Raw genomic sequence first — 15,615 nt, 5'->3', positions numbered from 1 at the left:
AAAAAAAAAATATATCAGGGGGAAGTACACATTTCCATAGGCTATTTTTAGAAATGATATGTAGTTCAAGTGAAAAATAATTTTAAAAAACGTTTCTTTAGAATAATTCTTCAGCTTTGACTCCTTAGCTGAAAGAAGCTGCATACCCAGTGGTGGGATTCAGCCAGTTCGCACCACTTCGGGAGAACCGGTTGTTAACTTTCTGAGTAGTTTGGTGAACTGGTTGTTGGAAGAAATCATTAGGGCAGAGAACCAGTTGTTAAATTATTTGAATCCCACCACTGTGCATACCCAAGTAATGAAAAGTGAGTGACAGGGAGTAAAGGTTTTGTGGTTTGAATTGTGTATGTTCTCTCTGTGGTTGTTAGCTTAATGGAATAAGATTTTTCTTCTTCCAAGGAGCAGAAAGGGGCATGGCTAGAAAATGTATTGAAGTAGCTTATTTCAGTACCATGCTTAGTACCCCACTTCAGAACACCATTTAGAGCAGGCAAGGGGGAAGCTCCAGTGCAAAAGCCAGATGTAATTTATAGAATAGCTGCTTCTAGTCTTCAGAGACCCTGGTAAAAGTCTACCTTATTATTATTATTTTTTTACCAACCCTGCTCCTCTCTCCATAAGGGCATGTGCATGCAAAACATGACAGGAAACAATTGTTCCTTGTCTCTTCCTGTACATAATAGATTTCTTGGGAGCAGCAATGATAAGGAATGATTTATTCTTTATCTGTTCCTTTGCAAACTGTCTTTGCAAAAGCAGAGAGCAGTAATTCTAATACTTTATATAATGAAGCAGTCTTCCTCTTTACCTAAAGGAAAAGAGAGCATTTATCTGATCCTTCTTTCCATGTAGCAATAGCACATGGACCATGCGCTTTCCATGCAATAGCACTTAGACTTATATACCGCTTCACTGTGCTTTTACAACCCTCCCTAAGTGGTTTACAGAGCCAGCATATTGCCCTCAGCAATCTGGGTCCTCATGATAACAGGGGATACAGGCTTGGTCTAAGAAGAAGGGATTCAGGGATTTTCTTCCTTATTCACTGGACTAAGCCTATACTTCCCCAGACTCTCTTAAAGAGATAAAATTCATTCCTACACTATTATAGAATGGAAAACCTGGACAACTGAAAATTCAGCCACAATGCTTGTTTGTTCCCCTGGAAGAATTGAAACTCTTTTAGCTTGATTCACTCCGTAGGTTTGCTTATTTCTTCTTCTCCTCTTTATACCAGCATTTCTCCTTTTATTGGGCACTATTCAGTAGCTAGGAGACAGCATGAATTACAATGTTTGAAAATCTTAATTTAAACAGTTGAAAATAACTTGTATGGGGATCTCAGCTGTATGGCCTTGAGATCTACATTTAGAAGTTCAACAATGTCACCTCATCAAGTACTCTTTAAGATCATTCACTCTTCTAATTCTAAAGTGCCACGCTGCCTATTTTATAAGGCAAATATAAAAAATATTTTCCCAATGATTTCAGGTCTGTCTGTGTCAGCTGGAAATTGCAAGTGTACTTGTGTGAGGTTCAGACTCTTTTAATTGTTACTCACGCTTCTTTGGGACCTCCCTGGCTGAGATCAAAAACTTGCCGAGGGTTGAGATACCACATAAAAGATTGGAATATCTTTGTTCCCTAAAAGAATGAAAGAAAATATACTGAAGAAGACTAACAGAGAGCCAATGGCATTTGAGAAATAATACCAGATAAATAATTTTACCTGATTCCCACCACTCTTGGGATTCACAAACACAAGCAGCGGCTTCATGAGAGGTGCTGGGATGGGCTTGATAACAAAGGGTTTCCATCTTCCTTCCTAAAAAAGATGAATTACAGAATGACAAATGAAGAAACCAGAGGTTTTTCCTATGGGATTTACATTGCATGCATGATGTTATAGTCACTAAATTCCTTGTACCTTTTTGACCACCAAAAAATGGAACAAATGCAAGTGCTAGGTTTGACTGGGAATATGAACAATAGTTGGGTTTTATTTTTGTAGAAAAGAAGATCTTTCTTGCCTTTTATGTCAAGGTCTAGAAAAACAAGAACCAGAAACATGGAAATGATGGTGATCGAACTACTGTAAAGATAGCCAGGCATCTACATTTCATCAGAAAAACTGTTTTTAGCTTTTCTTCCTTTTTGGACTTCCAATTCTCAATTTTTCTAAGCAATAAACAACCTCCTTTTGGATTATCTGGTGTGAAAGTCAAAATATCCATAGACCTTTATATCTGAGCGGAGCTAGAAATATTTAAAGAAATACAACAGCTATACTGGATAAGATCAGTCTTACCCTGTTCAGCTTTCTATGTCTAAATTAGTCAATTAGACATTGTAAGGATGCTTACAAACAAAACATAAGTGCAGTGATATCCCCCTGTTCTCCAGCAACCAAGCTCTGTGGGAACAACATCTAGCCTTTGTAATCAATAACTGTAAATAATCCTTGTTTCTATGAAAACATTTAATATTTTCTGGAATCAAGACACTATTAATCAGCTGCCTTTGTTGTTTTTAATACATATTTATAAGGAATGGCTATTTTTTTTATCACTGTCTGTAAGCTGGATAGTGCAGTTTTACCGCAAATTTAGAGAAAGGTATGTTCAGGGGTGAAATCCAGCAGGTTCTGGAGAACAAGTAGCGGAAATTTTGAGCAGTTCAGAGAACAAGTAGCGGAAATTTTGAGTAATTTGGAGAACCGGAAAATACCACCTCTGGCTGACCCCAGAGTGGGGTGGGAATGGAGATTTTGCAATTTCCTTTCCCCAGGAGTGGGGAAGGAATGGGGATTTTGCACTAGCCCACCAAGCCACGCCCACAGAACCGGTAGTAAAAAAATTTGAATTTCACCACTGGCTGTATCCTCTTTTAATATTTAGCATAATAACCAAGGGGTGGTAACAGGACCCTGCTATGGCTCTCAGAAGTCTCATCCCAGCTTGGCCACTGATAAAGGCTACTGGGCTCATAGTCCAGCAATATCTGGAGAGCCATATGTTATTCACCTCTGTGCTAAATGGCATTGTCCAATTTGCTTCAGTTCTGTTGGACTACTTTTCCTTAATCTTTAGGAAAAGTTACTGGTTTGCAAATATTTTATTAGGGTCTGGCTGGGAGAAAACAGAAGGTAGTTTTTTGCACTACTCACTTGCCTGAAGGGCTTTCAGACAGCCTCCTAGATGGACTTATGGCCCAGGAATATCAAAGAAGCAATTTTGTAAACTAAAATGAATGTAAGACTTCAGTATTAAAAATAAAGGGCATTTTCCCCATTTTAGCCTAGCAAATTAATGCTCAAAAGTACAAAATCATTAGCCAATTTCCTAGGATTTTTTTTTATTCTATTGTTTCTTTAGGACTTCCTGCTCATCATTTTGTTCTTTGTATTCTTTCAATTTCTCAGTCTTAATCTCTGACCTCAGGTCCCTTCTTGCTAGATTTCCGTTTGAAGGAAGTCCTTTTTTTCTTCTTACTTGACTTCAGAGGGTTCTAGAGAGAGAAGAGGGAGGGGGACAGAAAGAACAAACCATGTAAATCAGGAGTTAATTTAAAGTACCTCCTCCACATTCCAGAAGTGTTAGGACTGCAATTCCCTGAATTCTGCTGGGAACTTTGAGCGTTGCTCTTAACACATACAGAAGGGCTTGGGCCTAAGTAAGGATAAATGGATTTAGGGGAGAAATTTGCACTGGGATGAAGAAAACCTAAAACTGCAACATACTTGGGGATGACGGACACGCAAAATCCAGGTGGGAGGGATGACAACAGCAGCATGTGCCCCCAGTGAACAGGGCTCTTCAATGTGCTGCAGCATGAAGCATGAAACTTTACTGTGGTACTGAAAAGAAGCAAAAGAACATAACTGATTACGAACAATCGCTGCCTCTATGAGCCTGTTTCCAATATTGGAGTAGTGTACTCCTGTAAGCAGAAAGGTTTGGAAATCAGATGTAAATGCTAGGTTTTATCATCCTAAACTCAGATTCATGATTTAGCACAATTCCTGGGCCTGACTTGGATGAAAACTCTCAGATGTAGCTCAACTGGATTAGAATATTTAGAACAGACAGTAATAAAGCTATAACACAATAGTCTATTATCCACTGCTATGCAAAGAAAAAGACTTCAGGAATTTTAACTTGAAGTTTCTTCCTCCTGCCCTACTGAATAACCAGAAACTTGGCTCAGTGCTTAGTGGCCTTGAAGTTTTTGAAAGTCATTGTACATTTGGCCTGGTCTGAGAATTTATAGTTCCTGTTTTGTCTGCCTGAACCTTACAGGAAGACTGCTGAGATGGTGGGAAAGATGGTACCATTTCAGGATGCTAGGGAATTTCTTTTATATTTCCATGTGAGGAGTTACATTTCTAAATACACTCCTATGTCAGAGAAGAGAACAATTAGCTTTGCATCTCTCTCTCTCTCTCCCCACAAAAAAAAATACTACATTTTACAATACTACATTCAGATATTTTTTACTAGCAGTCAAGCCAACAATAATCTCGGGAAATATATAAGAAAGTAAAAAGTGAGTGACTAGTTTCGGCACCTCAGATACTACAGGTAATCCTCGCTTACTAACTATAGTATCTCATTTAATAGCTATTCAAAGTTACAATGATTGAAAAAAAAAGCTTTGCAACCAATCTTCACATCTAGAACCACTACTATATCCCATGGTCACATTAATTGCCATTTGTGTGCTTCACAATCGACTTTCAAGAAGCAGAATTAAAAGAGAGCATAGAAGCGAAATTAGAAATCGCCATCGTACGATATTCCAATTAATTACTGTGGTGATTTGCTTAACAATGGAAGCAGAAGTAAGTTTCTAAGTTGTGCAGTCACACAATTTTTCACTTAGAAGCTGTGATGCTTAGAGACCAGAGTAGCTGGTTCCAGGTGTCATTGGTAAGCAAGAATGACTTGTATTTTAATTCCTCATTTCCCCCATTCTGAAGAGATCTGTTCTCAACATTATTTTTCCTCCACTTTTCTCCTTAAAGGAGAAATATTGCAGCCAAGAACCTATAATGATAAAACCATATATATACAAGTAAAATCATGACGCAAAAACTAATTTAAAAAAACTTCAATAAATAGCACATCATTTTCTGGGGCAAATGGAGGTAGAGAAAAGGAGAATAATATCTTGGTAAACAAATGCATGCTGCACTCACTGCCTGCTTACACCAGGAACAGCTGATGGCTACAATTTCCTTGCTGTGGAAGGCAAATTTCTGCTGGAAACCCTGGATAGACGAAGGAAAAAACAAAAGCATTATTCATGTTTCCTTTTTCCTTTTGCATTACAGTGAAAAGCATAAAGCCTACTAAATAATCATATTCTTGTGTGTTGCAACAGATATATACTTATAAATTTAGTACACAAATGTCCTTTGATTACATGATTCTGGAACTTTCTGAAGGTTAACTTCTGGAAACCCAACAAATCACCAATGAATCAGTGGTGCAATCCAGATATGTAGTTAAACGGTATGCGGAAAAAAACTTATCAAAGTCAGAAAGATAATAGTTCATAAAAATCAATCACACTGTATATAGCATCTTTTTAATTTTTATTTGGTAGAATAATGAATATTATGCGAAGATGCAAGTCCTATATAGTTTCTCACCAGTTCCACACTAACCCCCACCCACCCCCGGGATAATTTGATAAGATCTTGATACATATATGCACTGTTTTCCTCACCTTTCCACATTGTCGACATTTCCCTTCTTGGCGTCTCCGGTGTACCCAATGATGCCGCACAACAGTAGGCTACAAAGAAAGAGAAGAGTGAGTTCAGGAAAAAAGAAACAAAGGAACAGAAAGGAACACAACAGCTTTCAGTGCTGCTAAATATTAAGCTGTTAGTGTTCCGGTAAGAACTGGCAAATGAAGACAGGCATTAGATACCATTCACAGTTCTTGTTGGGAGATAGGGGAAATGTTTTATAAATGACCTTAGGAATTAGTTCAGGGAGATGGCTTTTGTTCTTCATCCAAGTTTAAAGGCAAGCACTGCCTTTCTTATCAAGAATAGATGCTGCCTCGGGTTTTTCTACCTTGTACTTCCAAGACAGTTACTTGGCTGCACAAAATGCTGGTCACATTTAGACCCGTTTTTCTTTAAGAAGGAAGGTACAATATGGTTTCTGCAGGCTTTAAACAGCATCCATCAAATACAGAACCATGCAAAGATTCTGTCAATATTGTTGATGAAACATATTATATAGCTTGGGAACTAACACCCTGGAATAAGTTTAAAAAACAGAGTTAATGCAGATGAATAAACGCTATCTAATGACTGGAAAAAGTCAACTGTTTTTGTGGCAAAGTTGGACTTACTTTCAGAGTCACTATTCTTATAAAAATTCACAGGTTACTCTAATAAAATATCAAGTATAAGATTAATGAAATGTTATATTTATAAAGTAGGTCATTAATACAGATTCAGTTTATGAATACCATATAATAGTTCTAAAAATGGACAATTGTAATGACTAACCAGATAGCATGCATTTATTCATTTATTCCTATAGCTGGTATCTTATTATTTTCTTTAAGAAAATCCATCCATGACTACTACATATGCAATTTTTGAACCAGAGAGACTGCTTAGCACAAAATTCATTACTTCTCACTATACGAATATATATTCTCGAAGATAAGAAGGCATGCATCATAGTAGCCTTTCTATTCCAAAAACATATTTATATTTTATGTTCATGGAAAAGTACAGCTTTAGACTTTGCTACAAATTCTCTGCTTCAAATTTAGGCCAAATATTTTAAATGCATTGGGATGAAGCTGCATATTTTTAAAAATCCCCCACTTTCAACAATGCTACAAAATCCTAACTAGTTCAAGCAGTTCTTACCTCCCGGATATTCCTTGATCCAGATTCTCTAAAGGAAGGCTTGCATCGGAAATTAATCTGAGGATTTAACAGGAGGAAGATTTAATCCTATGAATAACAGTCTATTTTGATATATATTTTTCTGTCATTCCTCCCTCTAAATAGCTTCAATGAAAAAGTATGCAGAAGAATATATAGGATATATATAACTATAGGATATGCAATTTGAATTCGTCTAGATCACTACACTCTTCTCTAAATAGCAGTAATAGCAGTAATACAGTAGTACCTCCCAGTTCTCCAACCAGGATTATTTAACTGGTAATGTCTAGATTGAAATAAATTTAGATTTAACTGAATCTAAGGCCTTCAGAATACTAAGCTAGGATCAAAGAATTAAAAACAAAAGAATTATGAATTTATCCTATTAGGTAAGTATTTTTCAGATTTTGGTTGTGGCAAGATGGAATCAAATACAGCAGAGCATTTTTCATGATGGTCTACTCACTTTTTCTAATTGTTCTATGCAGGGTGTGTGGACTACAATTTTGCAGGCTGCACATTTTCGCTTGGACATAGGTTTTTGCTGCAACAAAGGAAACATAATATTTATACCATCAACCGGTGCCTGAGAAGATTGCAAATTATCCAGAAAAATGATTCAATGGAATAAATTCCAACCTATAAAAAACCTTGCAGATCAAAGCCATTTTTTTAAGTCTGCATATTTCCATCCCTATATAAACGTCAGGCAAGGAAGGCATCTCAAGGTGACTTGAGATATGGAGCACAATGTTTTCCCCCATTGCTTGATCATAATGAATCAAGTAGAATTCAGAAGAGGCAGACAAATCTGAATTAGATTGTAATCCCCCAAACAGGTTTAAGTTGTCCAGAGATGTGTTTTAAGAGGTGGCCATAAAAGTCTTTTTGATAAATAAATACATTCATAATTCTGTTAACTTGGATGTCACTTTTCAAGCATCACAGAATAAATGAATAAGTTGCAAAGTAATTAAAACATTTAAATGCATCAAATGAAGACTGTCAGTCAAACATCAGGCTTCTAACTACTTTTCTCATGTTTTTCTTTGTTAGGAAATCTTACTTTTCACGAACGTTCACTTTTTAAAAATTAAAACTGCATAGTACATATTTATTTTGTTTTGTATATGAACATGCACACAATATTTAGAATAATTTATTTGTTTGAGAGAGATTAAGATCAAGAATGTGCAATAGTAGGGAACTGCAAAAATTTGCTTCTGCTTTTAAAGAAAAATTCTGGGAGAGAAAAAAATGCCATCTAATATTCAGCAAAAAGCACAGTGAGATTTTAGGAGGGAAATAAACATTCAGAATTATCAACAACATCAATAATTATCAACAATATAGGATTATCAACAATTTTACAGACTCATTCAGCAAATGTTGGATGCCACAAACAAAATTTTAGTTTGGTCTCCATTTCTAATAATGGATAGATTGTTGTTTTGAAGCAGCTGGGACAACTGATGTAATTAGGCAGATAATGCAAAGTAGATCAATTGTCTAAATTCATATTTAATGGACATTTGTCTACAACAGGCACTATTTCTTGCAAATGATTTGTAAAATTGAGGTTTTACTGTACACATTTATATTGATCTAGACAGGTGGGCTGGTATATACCGTAGTAGCTCATCTAATCTTTAATGGGCAGCAGTTCCACCTTTAATCTTATTTATTTATTCAAGCTTGTTATAGCTACTCAACTCCAATAGACTCTGGACAGCATACAAAACAAAAACAAAAAAAATCTATAAAACAGATAAAACATAACAAAACAGCCCAGACTGAAATCATCTCCCAAGCAATACAAATCAAACAAAACAGGATCCAGAAAATACAATAATACATTAACTCCAGGCCTGGGATCAAAGCCAGGTTTTAAGAGCTTTCTGTAACTCTAGCGGAGAGGGTGCTGTCCTTCCTAGAGGACTAATATATACTTCTCCCATATATAAGCAACTATTTTATACTAGAGTAGTTTTTTTGGAGCTACATATCATTATTACAATCACCATCATTTAAAAAAATCAAGAATTTTTCAAGGGCTACAGGGATTTCACACGACACTAGACAGGCAGATCTGAAATTTCTGGTCTGCTGTGAAGGACAGCTGAGACTTGAAATAAATTCAGATCAGATCAGATCAGATGCTATTCTGGATTCTGAGTTGTCTTTGGCGTTGCCCAGACATAATCCACCATTCTCTTGGCTCCTAGCAAGACATTCATGTTCCATCTCCCTGATGATATGCTGAAAAAGGTCACTGGAATATCTGTGACTCTGTGGTCTGGGATCTTAGCCTGGCTTGCATATGCTACCTTTTACATTCCCTAAGCCTATAAGATATTCTTGTTTTGAAAGTTATCTTGTTAAAATAAAAGGGAAAAAAAGATTGCTAAAATATAATTGGGCTGGCAATTTGGAGGGAGGGGGGAGAAGACTGCTACTTTGGGGGTAGGACAACATTCCCTATGAATCCATAATTAGACAACAGTTTACCAGAGGTACTCCTAGATTTTGGCAAAATTCTCTCCATGCCCATTTCCCACTGAGATAAAACTCTTCTTCCCTTGAGAGTTTTGCAGAAAAGGCTGTGAAACTTCCTTTGCAACTAAGAGGACTCGAAATAACATAAATTCACAACTCGTATAGAATAAGGAAATTAAAACAGTGTTGGCTGGCGGCCCCCAGGAGTAGGGCCTTCTCTGTTGGAGCATCGACGCTCTGGAATGAACTTCCCACTGGCCTACGCCAAGTGCCTGATCTTCGGACCTTTCGCCGTGAGCTAAAAACACACTTATTTATTCAAGCTGGACTGGCATAATGTTTTTTTAATATTTTAAACTGGGTTTTTATTGTTGTGGGGTTTTAAATTTTTAAATTTTAAATTTAAATTTTAAATATTGGCCTTTTTGTAATATGCTTTATTTTAAATTTTGGTTTTTGGTTTTAATTGTATATATATTGTGTTTTATTTTGGCTGAGTCCTTTGGGAGAAGGGCGGTATAAAAATTTAATAAATAAATAAATAAATAAATAAAAACTGAAGATTTTACCGAAACTGTAAAACCATGGGGCTTTTATAAAGAAGTATTAATACCGGTCAGTCCTAGAGGAGATCAACCCTGACTGCTCTTTAGAAGGCCAGATCCTGATGATGAAACTCAAATACTTTGGCCACATAATGAGAAGGAAGGACTCACTGGAGAAGAACCAATGCTGGGAAAGATTGAGGGCAAAAGAAGGTTACTGAAGCAGTAGGCATGAGCTTAAATGGACTCCAGAGGACGGTAGAGGGCAGGAAGGTGTGGAGGAACGTTGTCCATGGGATCACGATGGGTCGGACATGATTTCGCAGCTAACAACAACAACAATTAATACTAGCATCACTGGAAGAATCCTTTACAGTTTAGAGCAAGATGTCCGCAATATGCTAGCAGTTCTCAGTTTTATGTTTCCTTTCCTACTTATGATAAAGACTGCAAAAATAGGCTGCAGCGAAGTTCAGAAAAGATAGCTCATCTATGGATTTACTTCAAGATTCAGAAGGATGCACATTTCCTTAAGAAGCAGTCTTGCAAAATGAAAGATTTATTGGTTCCAGCACTGATCCTGAATGGCTGCATATCAGCTGGATGCATCTTACTTTACATGACTGAAGTCCAAGCTTCCTATAGAAACAAATATTTCTATTCAGGTCTCTGTGCACTTTGCCACCCATCTGGCAAGTCTTGCCACAAGAACATTTGACACCAATATGGAATTTAGGTTTTTTTTTGGGGTGTGTGTGTGTGATGGGGCTTGTATTGTAGAACAAAGTGGTACTAGTGCTGAAGGAGGCTCTTCTTTGCTAGCACATAGGAAGCAGCTTAAAATTATTTATTCATCCAGAGTGTTTAATATTTAATTAAAATATGTATTTTAATTTAGGGGCCAAATTTAATAAGTTTTTTATCAGTGTTTTTATTTGTATTGTATGTTGGTTTCTATCTGGCTGTGAACCGCCCTGAGTCCTTCGGGAGAAGGGCGGTATAAAAATTAAATAATAATAATAATAATAATAATAATAATAATAATAATAATAATAATAATAATAGTTGTTGTTGTTGTTGTTGTTGTTGTTGTTGTTATAATTTTGGAATTTTTATTTGTGTGATATTTTAGCAACTGTTAAAATAATGTTTTGTTGAATTGTTATAAATCTTTCTAAGTCATGAGAGGTGTGTACAACATATAAAGCGTAAATCAATTCAGTAAAATGAGCATATTTCCTTTTTTTCATGCGTCAGTCTGAACACTTCAAACATATTTCTATGCTTTCAGGTGTCTGATTTCTCCACTAGCTGGTGCTATAGTCTCACATACTTTTGACGTTTACCAGACAGTAGCAATTTTCTTACAAAACTTACCAGCATTTTTGACACACAGTTTTGTTCCCCCACATAGCAGAAGTCCCCAGAGACATTGGTTTCAAACCAGATGTGCTCCCCATAAACTGCAGTTTCCTGAAAAACAGAGGCAATTTAGAACTCCAGTCAAAATTACGCTTAGTTTAGAACAGTGGTTCCCAAAGTGGGCGGTACCGCCCCCCTTGGGGTGGTGGGATGACTTGGGGGGGGCGCTAAGAAGCAAGGAGGGCAGCAGGGGGGCACTAAGAGGCAAGGGGAGGTGGCAGAGGAGTGTTGGAGATGGGCCCCTCTCAGGGCGCAATTCTGCCTGGGGCTCTGTTGGCTGCCAGTCAGCTGAGCACTTCCGGTTCTGGCCCGACTCGCCCCATCACCTCCTGCACCTGCGCGTATCGTACGCTGGTAGCCACGCTAAGCCTCGTGCGTGCTGCTCTGTTTTGCCAGTGGTTACTAAATTTTACTGAGTTTACTATGTTAGTAGTTACTAAGGTTCTTGATAAATGACTATCAGATTTTGAAAACCTGGTATCACTGGATCATGTTCAACAATTTTGTTGAATTAACAAAAGATTTTTAAATTGGATTTTGAATAAATGTGCAATTAATTGTTACAGTTTTGAATTTTACTGTTACTATCTTCCTCAGTGGGTCGTGCAAACCGCTATTCCGAACAATGCTATTTATAAGGGGTGGGGGCACCGAGGATGAGTTTGTAGGGGCGGTGGACTGAAAAAGTTTGGGAACCACTGGTTTAGAACCTGCCCAGTTTTCCATCATGGTCTACTCCGGTAAAAGGACTTACTTATTTCTTAAGTTCAGCCTCATAATGAACTGGAAAGAGGCCCATTATCTTAGTCATACCAGGGATGCATCTTTCTGGTGATGCGTTATTACAACAGAGAAATGGGAATCACACAGGAACCACATGATGGGACATCATCATGCATCCACTTCTCTATGTTGCTTCCACTTTCATCAGGAGCCCTGGTGGCACAGTGGTTAGAATGCAGTATTCTCTGTGGGCTAACTCTGCCCACAGTCTGGAGTTGAATCCTGACAGGTTCAAGGTTGACTCCGCCTTCCATCCTTCCAAGGCCGATAAAACGAGGACCCAGATTGTTGGGGGCAATATGCTGACTCTGTAAACCGCTTAGAGAGGGCTGTAAAGTGCTATGAAGCGGTATATAAGTCTAAGTGCTATTGCTATTTCAAGCAAACTGATTGTGACACACACTGTGGTCAAAGATACTCTCTGCTTCTACCCTTAAAGGCCAACTGTGTGGGGATAGTTGTAGCCAAGCTAATGTTACAGAAACAACCCATTCTTCTTTCTTTCACCCAAGACAGGAACTTACACTCCAATCAACAGAGTTACGAATCTCCCTCTCTGAGTCACTTCTTAAGGCGAATGTGGGGGTTGGCTGGGCTACCATGTGCTGGAGTCCCGACTTGGCAATGGCTTTTCTGAAAGACAAGAAGAGTGGCTGTAAGGGCATTTTGTTTACACAAAACAGACTATATATATTATATTTAAAACCTTGATGCTAAATAAGGCATTTTTTTAAAAAAAAGAAGAGTGCTCCACAGTCATGTATACCCAACCTGTTTAATTCAGTCAACATACTTTTGCTACTGATTCAAAAGTTAGTATTTGGGGGAACAGAGAGCCCCCCACTTCCTCTGATAAATGCCTAGTAATGTCATGCATTCTTGTGTCAGGAAAGTAGCAGCGTGGCTTTACTAACCCCATTCTCACTGCCAGGCAAGCAGCTATTGGCTTCATTGGTGCTACAACCAACTAGTATTAGAAAGTTTTCATTGGATGCTGCAGCCAATCCATACAAGAAAGGCTTGTTCTGTGGGTGCTAGGAACATCCATGGCTGGAAAACCTTGCTTTATCAGCTCCTTTTTCTTGAATGACTGACTAGGCAGTTTACAAACTATTCCACATTTGTCTGAGTTACAGTATTTGCACAAGAAGAACTTGTTTGTGGTAAAAGTTAATTCTATTTCTCAACTATTGATTGAGCTATGGGGTTTCCACCATACACTTACTTTGTCCTTAACTAATTATAATTAGTGTGTTCTGTGAGCCCAATCCCAAGAAAAGTTACTCCTGGGATAGAGTATCATTTTTCTCAAAAGGCTAGAGGGAAAAAAAAGACCATAATATATGCAATTACACAGGCTATAAGGGCCTTGAGAAGATGAACCAGAGTCCAATTTCCTATTGTTTCTCAAGCACAATTATTTAAAGTTGTTTGGGAGGGGGGGAAGAACATAGTTTAAAAGCTAAAAACAATAGTTAACATTGCATGTGACTTTTAATTTCTAGTTTGATTTTTTTTCTATCTTTGTAGTTTACAGATGTCTAGACTATAACACAGGGGTGAAATCCAGCAGGTTCTGACAGGTTCTGGAGAACCAGTAGCGGAAATTTTGAGCAGTTCGGAGAACCGGTTAGCAGAAATTTTGAGCAGTTCGGAGAACTGGCAAATACCACCTCTGGATGGCCCCAGAGTGGGGTGGGAATGGGGATTTTGCAGTATCCTTCCCCTGGAGTGGGGTGGGAATGGAGATTTTGCAGTATCCTTCCCCTGCCACACCCACAAGCCATGTCCACAGAACTATAGTAAAAAAACCTGGATTTCATCACTGCTATAACACCCAGCTAGCCGTCAATACTCAAGCAACTCTGGGAATTGCAGTCCCACAACACCTGAAATTCTTGACCAGAACAAGAAAATATGTAAAGCAAGGATAAAGGCAGCTAGTAAAATGCTAGTCTTAGGAATGTCAGATTCAGATACTTATTTTATTGTGATTGGACAGGTTAGTCTCTCATTAATGCACTCAACTCAAACTCTTTGGAAATAGAATTCAGTCTCCAACAGTAATGAATCTGATTGAGCATTCCTGCTGCCATAGCTTCTCCTCCCTCCTCCTCTCCCCTCCCCCCTCATCACCTCCAGCCAAATGATTTTAAAACTACCTATAAGCCATACATACGTCAAAAGGGCATTGCAGCCTTCAGAGGAGTCACTGCCACAGCGGCTGAGGGCAGGATCCACTCCCAAGCATTTATGGGTACTCAATGGCAGCCAACTGGTTCTGACAGGCACCTTCCACCTCCTGGCAGCCCTTTCAAAACTGCATGGTTGAAGCAAAGTACTTGGCTTGGGCGTTTCACCTGAGCACCGCCGCTGGTTGAAGTATCTGTAGCGGCCTTGAAGCCCGTAGGCTGCTCTGCTGTGCACAAATTCTGCAGGAAGGAGGTGGGAGGATCTGCGACGCAGGTAATAAGGGTCTCGTAGGAAAGCTCTTAAATCGGGAACGTGTTGGATTGGGGGAATGGGACATAGTGAGCACTCAGTCTGCAGTTCCTTCTTTTCAAACTCTGCTCCTTCAGATCCTGAGGAGAGTGCTTCCTCACTCCAGTCACTGTCCACCATCCCATCTTTAGGGGACCCTGAGCTGGAGCTTTCAGTACAATGTGACTGTCTCCTTTCTTCATCTTTGTACACTTGGATGAGACTGGCTAGCAGCAAAGAGGGCCCTATGAGATGAGTATCTATGGTGTGCACATGGCCCCCGCGCTTCTTCTGGACAGAGAATCTAGGGCTCATGCAAGGGGTGGTGGTACTAGATCGCCTCCGGGAACACAACCTACGCTTGCGTTGGGAGCCCAAGCAAGACATCTCTTGCAGCTGAGCACTGGATCTGCGCCGGCGTTCCACAAGTATGGTAGAAGGCAGACCTACCACAGAACGCCGCCTTGCTCTGCTCGCAGGCAAGGCCACCACACTGGTGCGTTGGGGCCCTGATGATGCAATCTTCCTCCTGAAGTGCTTTTTGAAAAAGGATTCCATGGAGATTAGGGGCTGTTAACAAAAAAGTATACGTTTTAAATGTGGGGCTCACTCTTCCCATCCAACTCCCTAAAGTACTCCTGAATGTCTAATAATAGAGACTTCCAGACCTTCGGCTACAGCTCCTTAATGGTTACAAGCATTAATCAAATTTTTAAAGCCATATACAGCTCTGTGTTAAAAAGCCAGCCACCTGGAGTTCTAAAACTCTCCAAACTGTGCAATATCAAGACACTGAGGCAACCAAACCATCCAGTTCATCATAAACACTAAGGATGAAAGAAGCTGATTACTGAAAGAGCTCTGAGAAAAGGAAACTTAATGGATACTGAAAATTACAGAACTGTTTCATGCATGCTAATAACATTCAGTTCATCTACATGTGGGTTTTTTTAGAATTTAGTGAGC

The 15,615-nt window shown here is 38.7% G+C and overlaps 1 protein-coding gene across 13 annotated transcripts in view; it reads right to left on the bottom strand.

Annotated features, from left to right (window-relative positions):
• The window catches only part of DGKZ (diacylglycerol kinase zeta), a 139,946-nt gene that overhangs the window by 39,404 nt on the left and 84,927 nt on the right, over positions 1-15,615 (bottom strand). For 7 of the 13 annotated variants that reach the window (XM_058161751.1, XM_058161754.1, XM_058161749.1 and 4 more), the window contains 10 exons: positions 12,693-12,801; positions 11,341-11,436; positions 7,389-7,466; positions 6,902-6,958; positions 5,731-5,799; positions 5,198-5,269; positions 3,740-3,856; positions 3,436-3,507; positions 1,730-1,825; positions 1,562-1,644 (listed from right to left, as the gene is read on the bottom strand). In XM_058161751.1, the coding sequence (XP_058017734.1) occupies positions 1,562-1,644; positions 1,730-1,825; positions 3,436-3,507; positions 3,740-3,856; positions 5,198-5,269; positions 5,731-5,799; positions 6,902-6,958; positions 7,389-7,466; positions 11,341-11,436; positions 12,693-12,801 (849 nt within the window). Of the gene's footprint in view, positions 1-1,561; positions 1,645-1,729; positions 1,826-3,435; positions 3,508-3,739; positions 3,857-5,197; positions 5,270-5,730; positions 5,800-6,901; positions 6,959-7,388; positions 7,467-11,340; positions 11,437-12,692; positions 12,802-14,347; positions 15,092-15,615 lie in introns of those variants that run through there. The other 6 variants (XR_009152558.1, XR_009152559.1, XM_058161747.1 and 3 more) reach the window with 1 other exon arrangement.

This window comes from Ahaetulla prasina, chromosome 1 (assembly GCF_028640845.1).
Source record: "Ahaetulla prasina isolate Xishuangbanna chromosome 1, ASM2864084v1, whole genome shotgun sequence".
NCBI classification, from domain to species: domain Eukaryota; kingdom Metazoa; phylum Chordata; class Lepidosauria; order Squamata; family Colubridae; genus Ahaetulla; species Ahaetulla prasina.
This window is presented reverse-complemented; position numbering and strand designations above follow the sequence as displayed.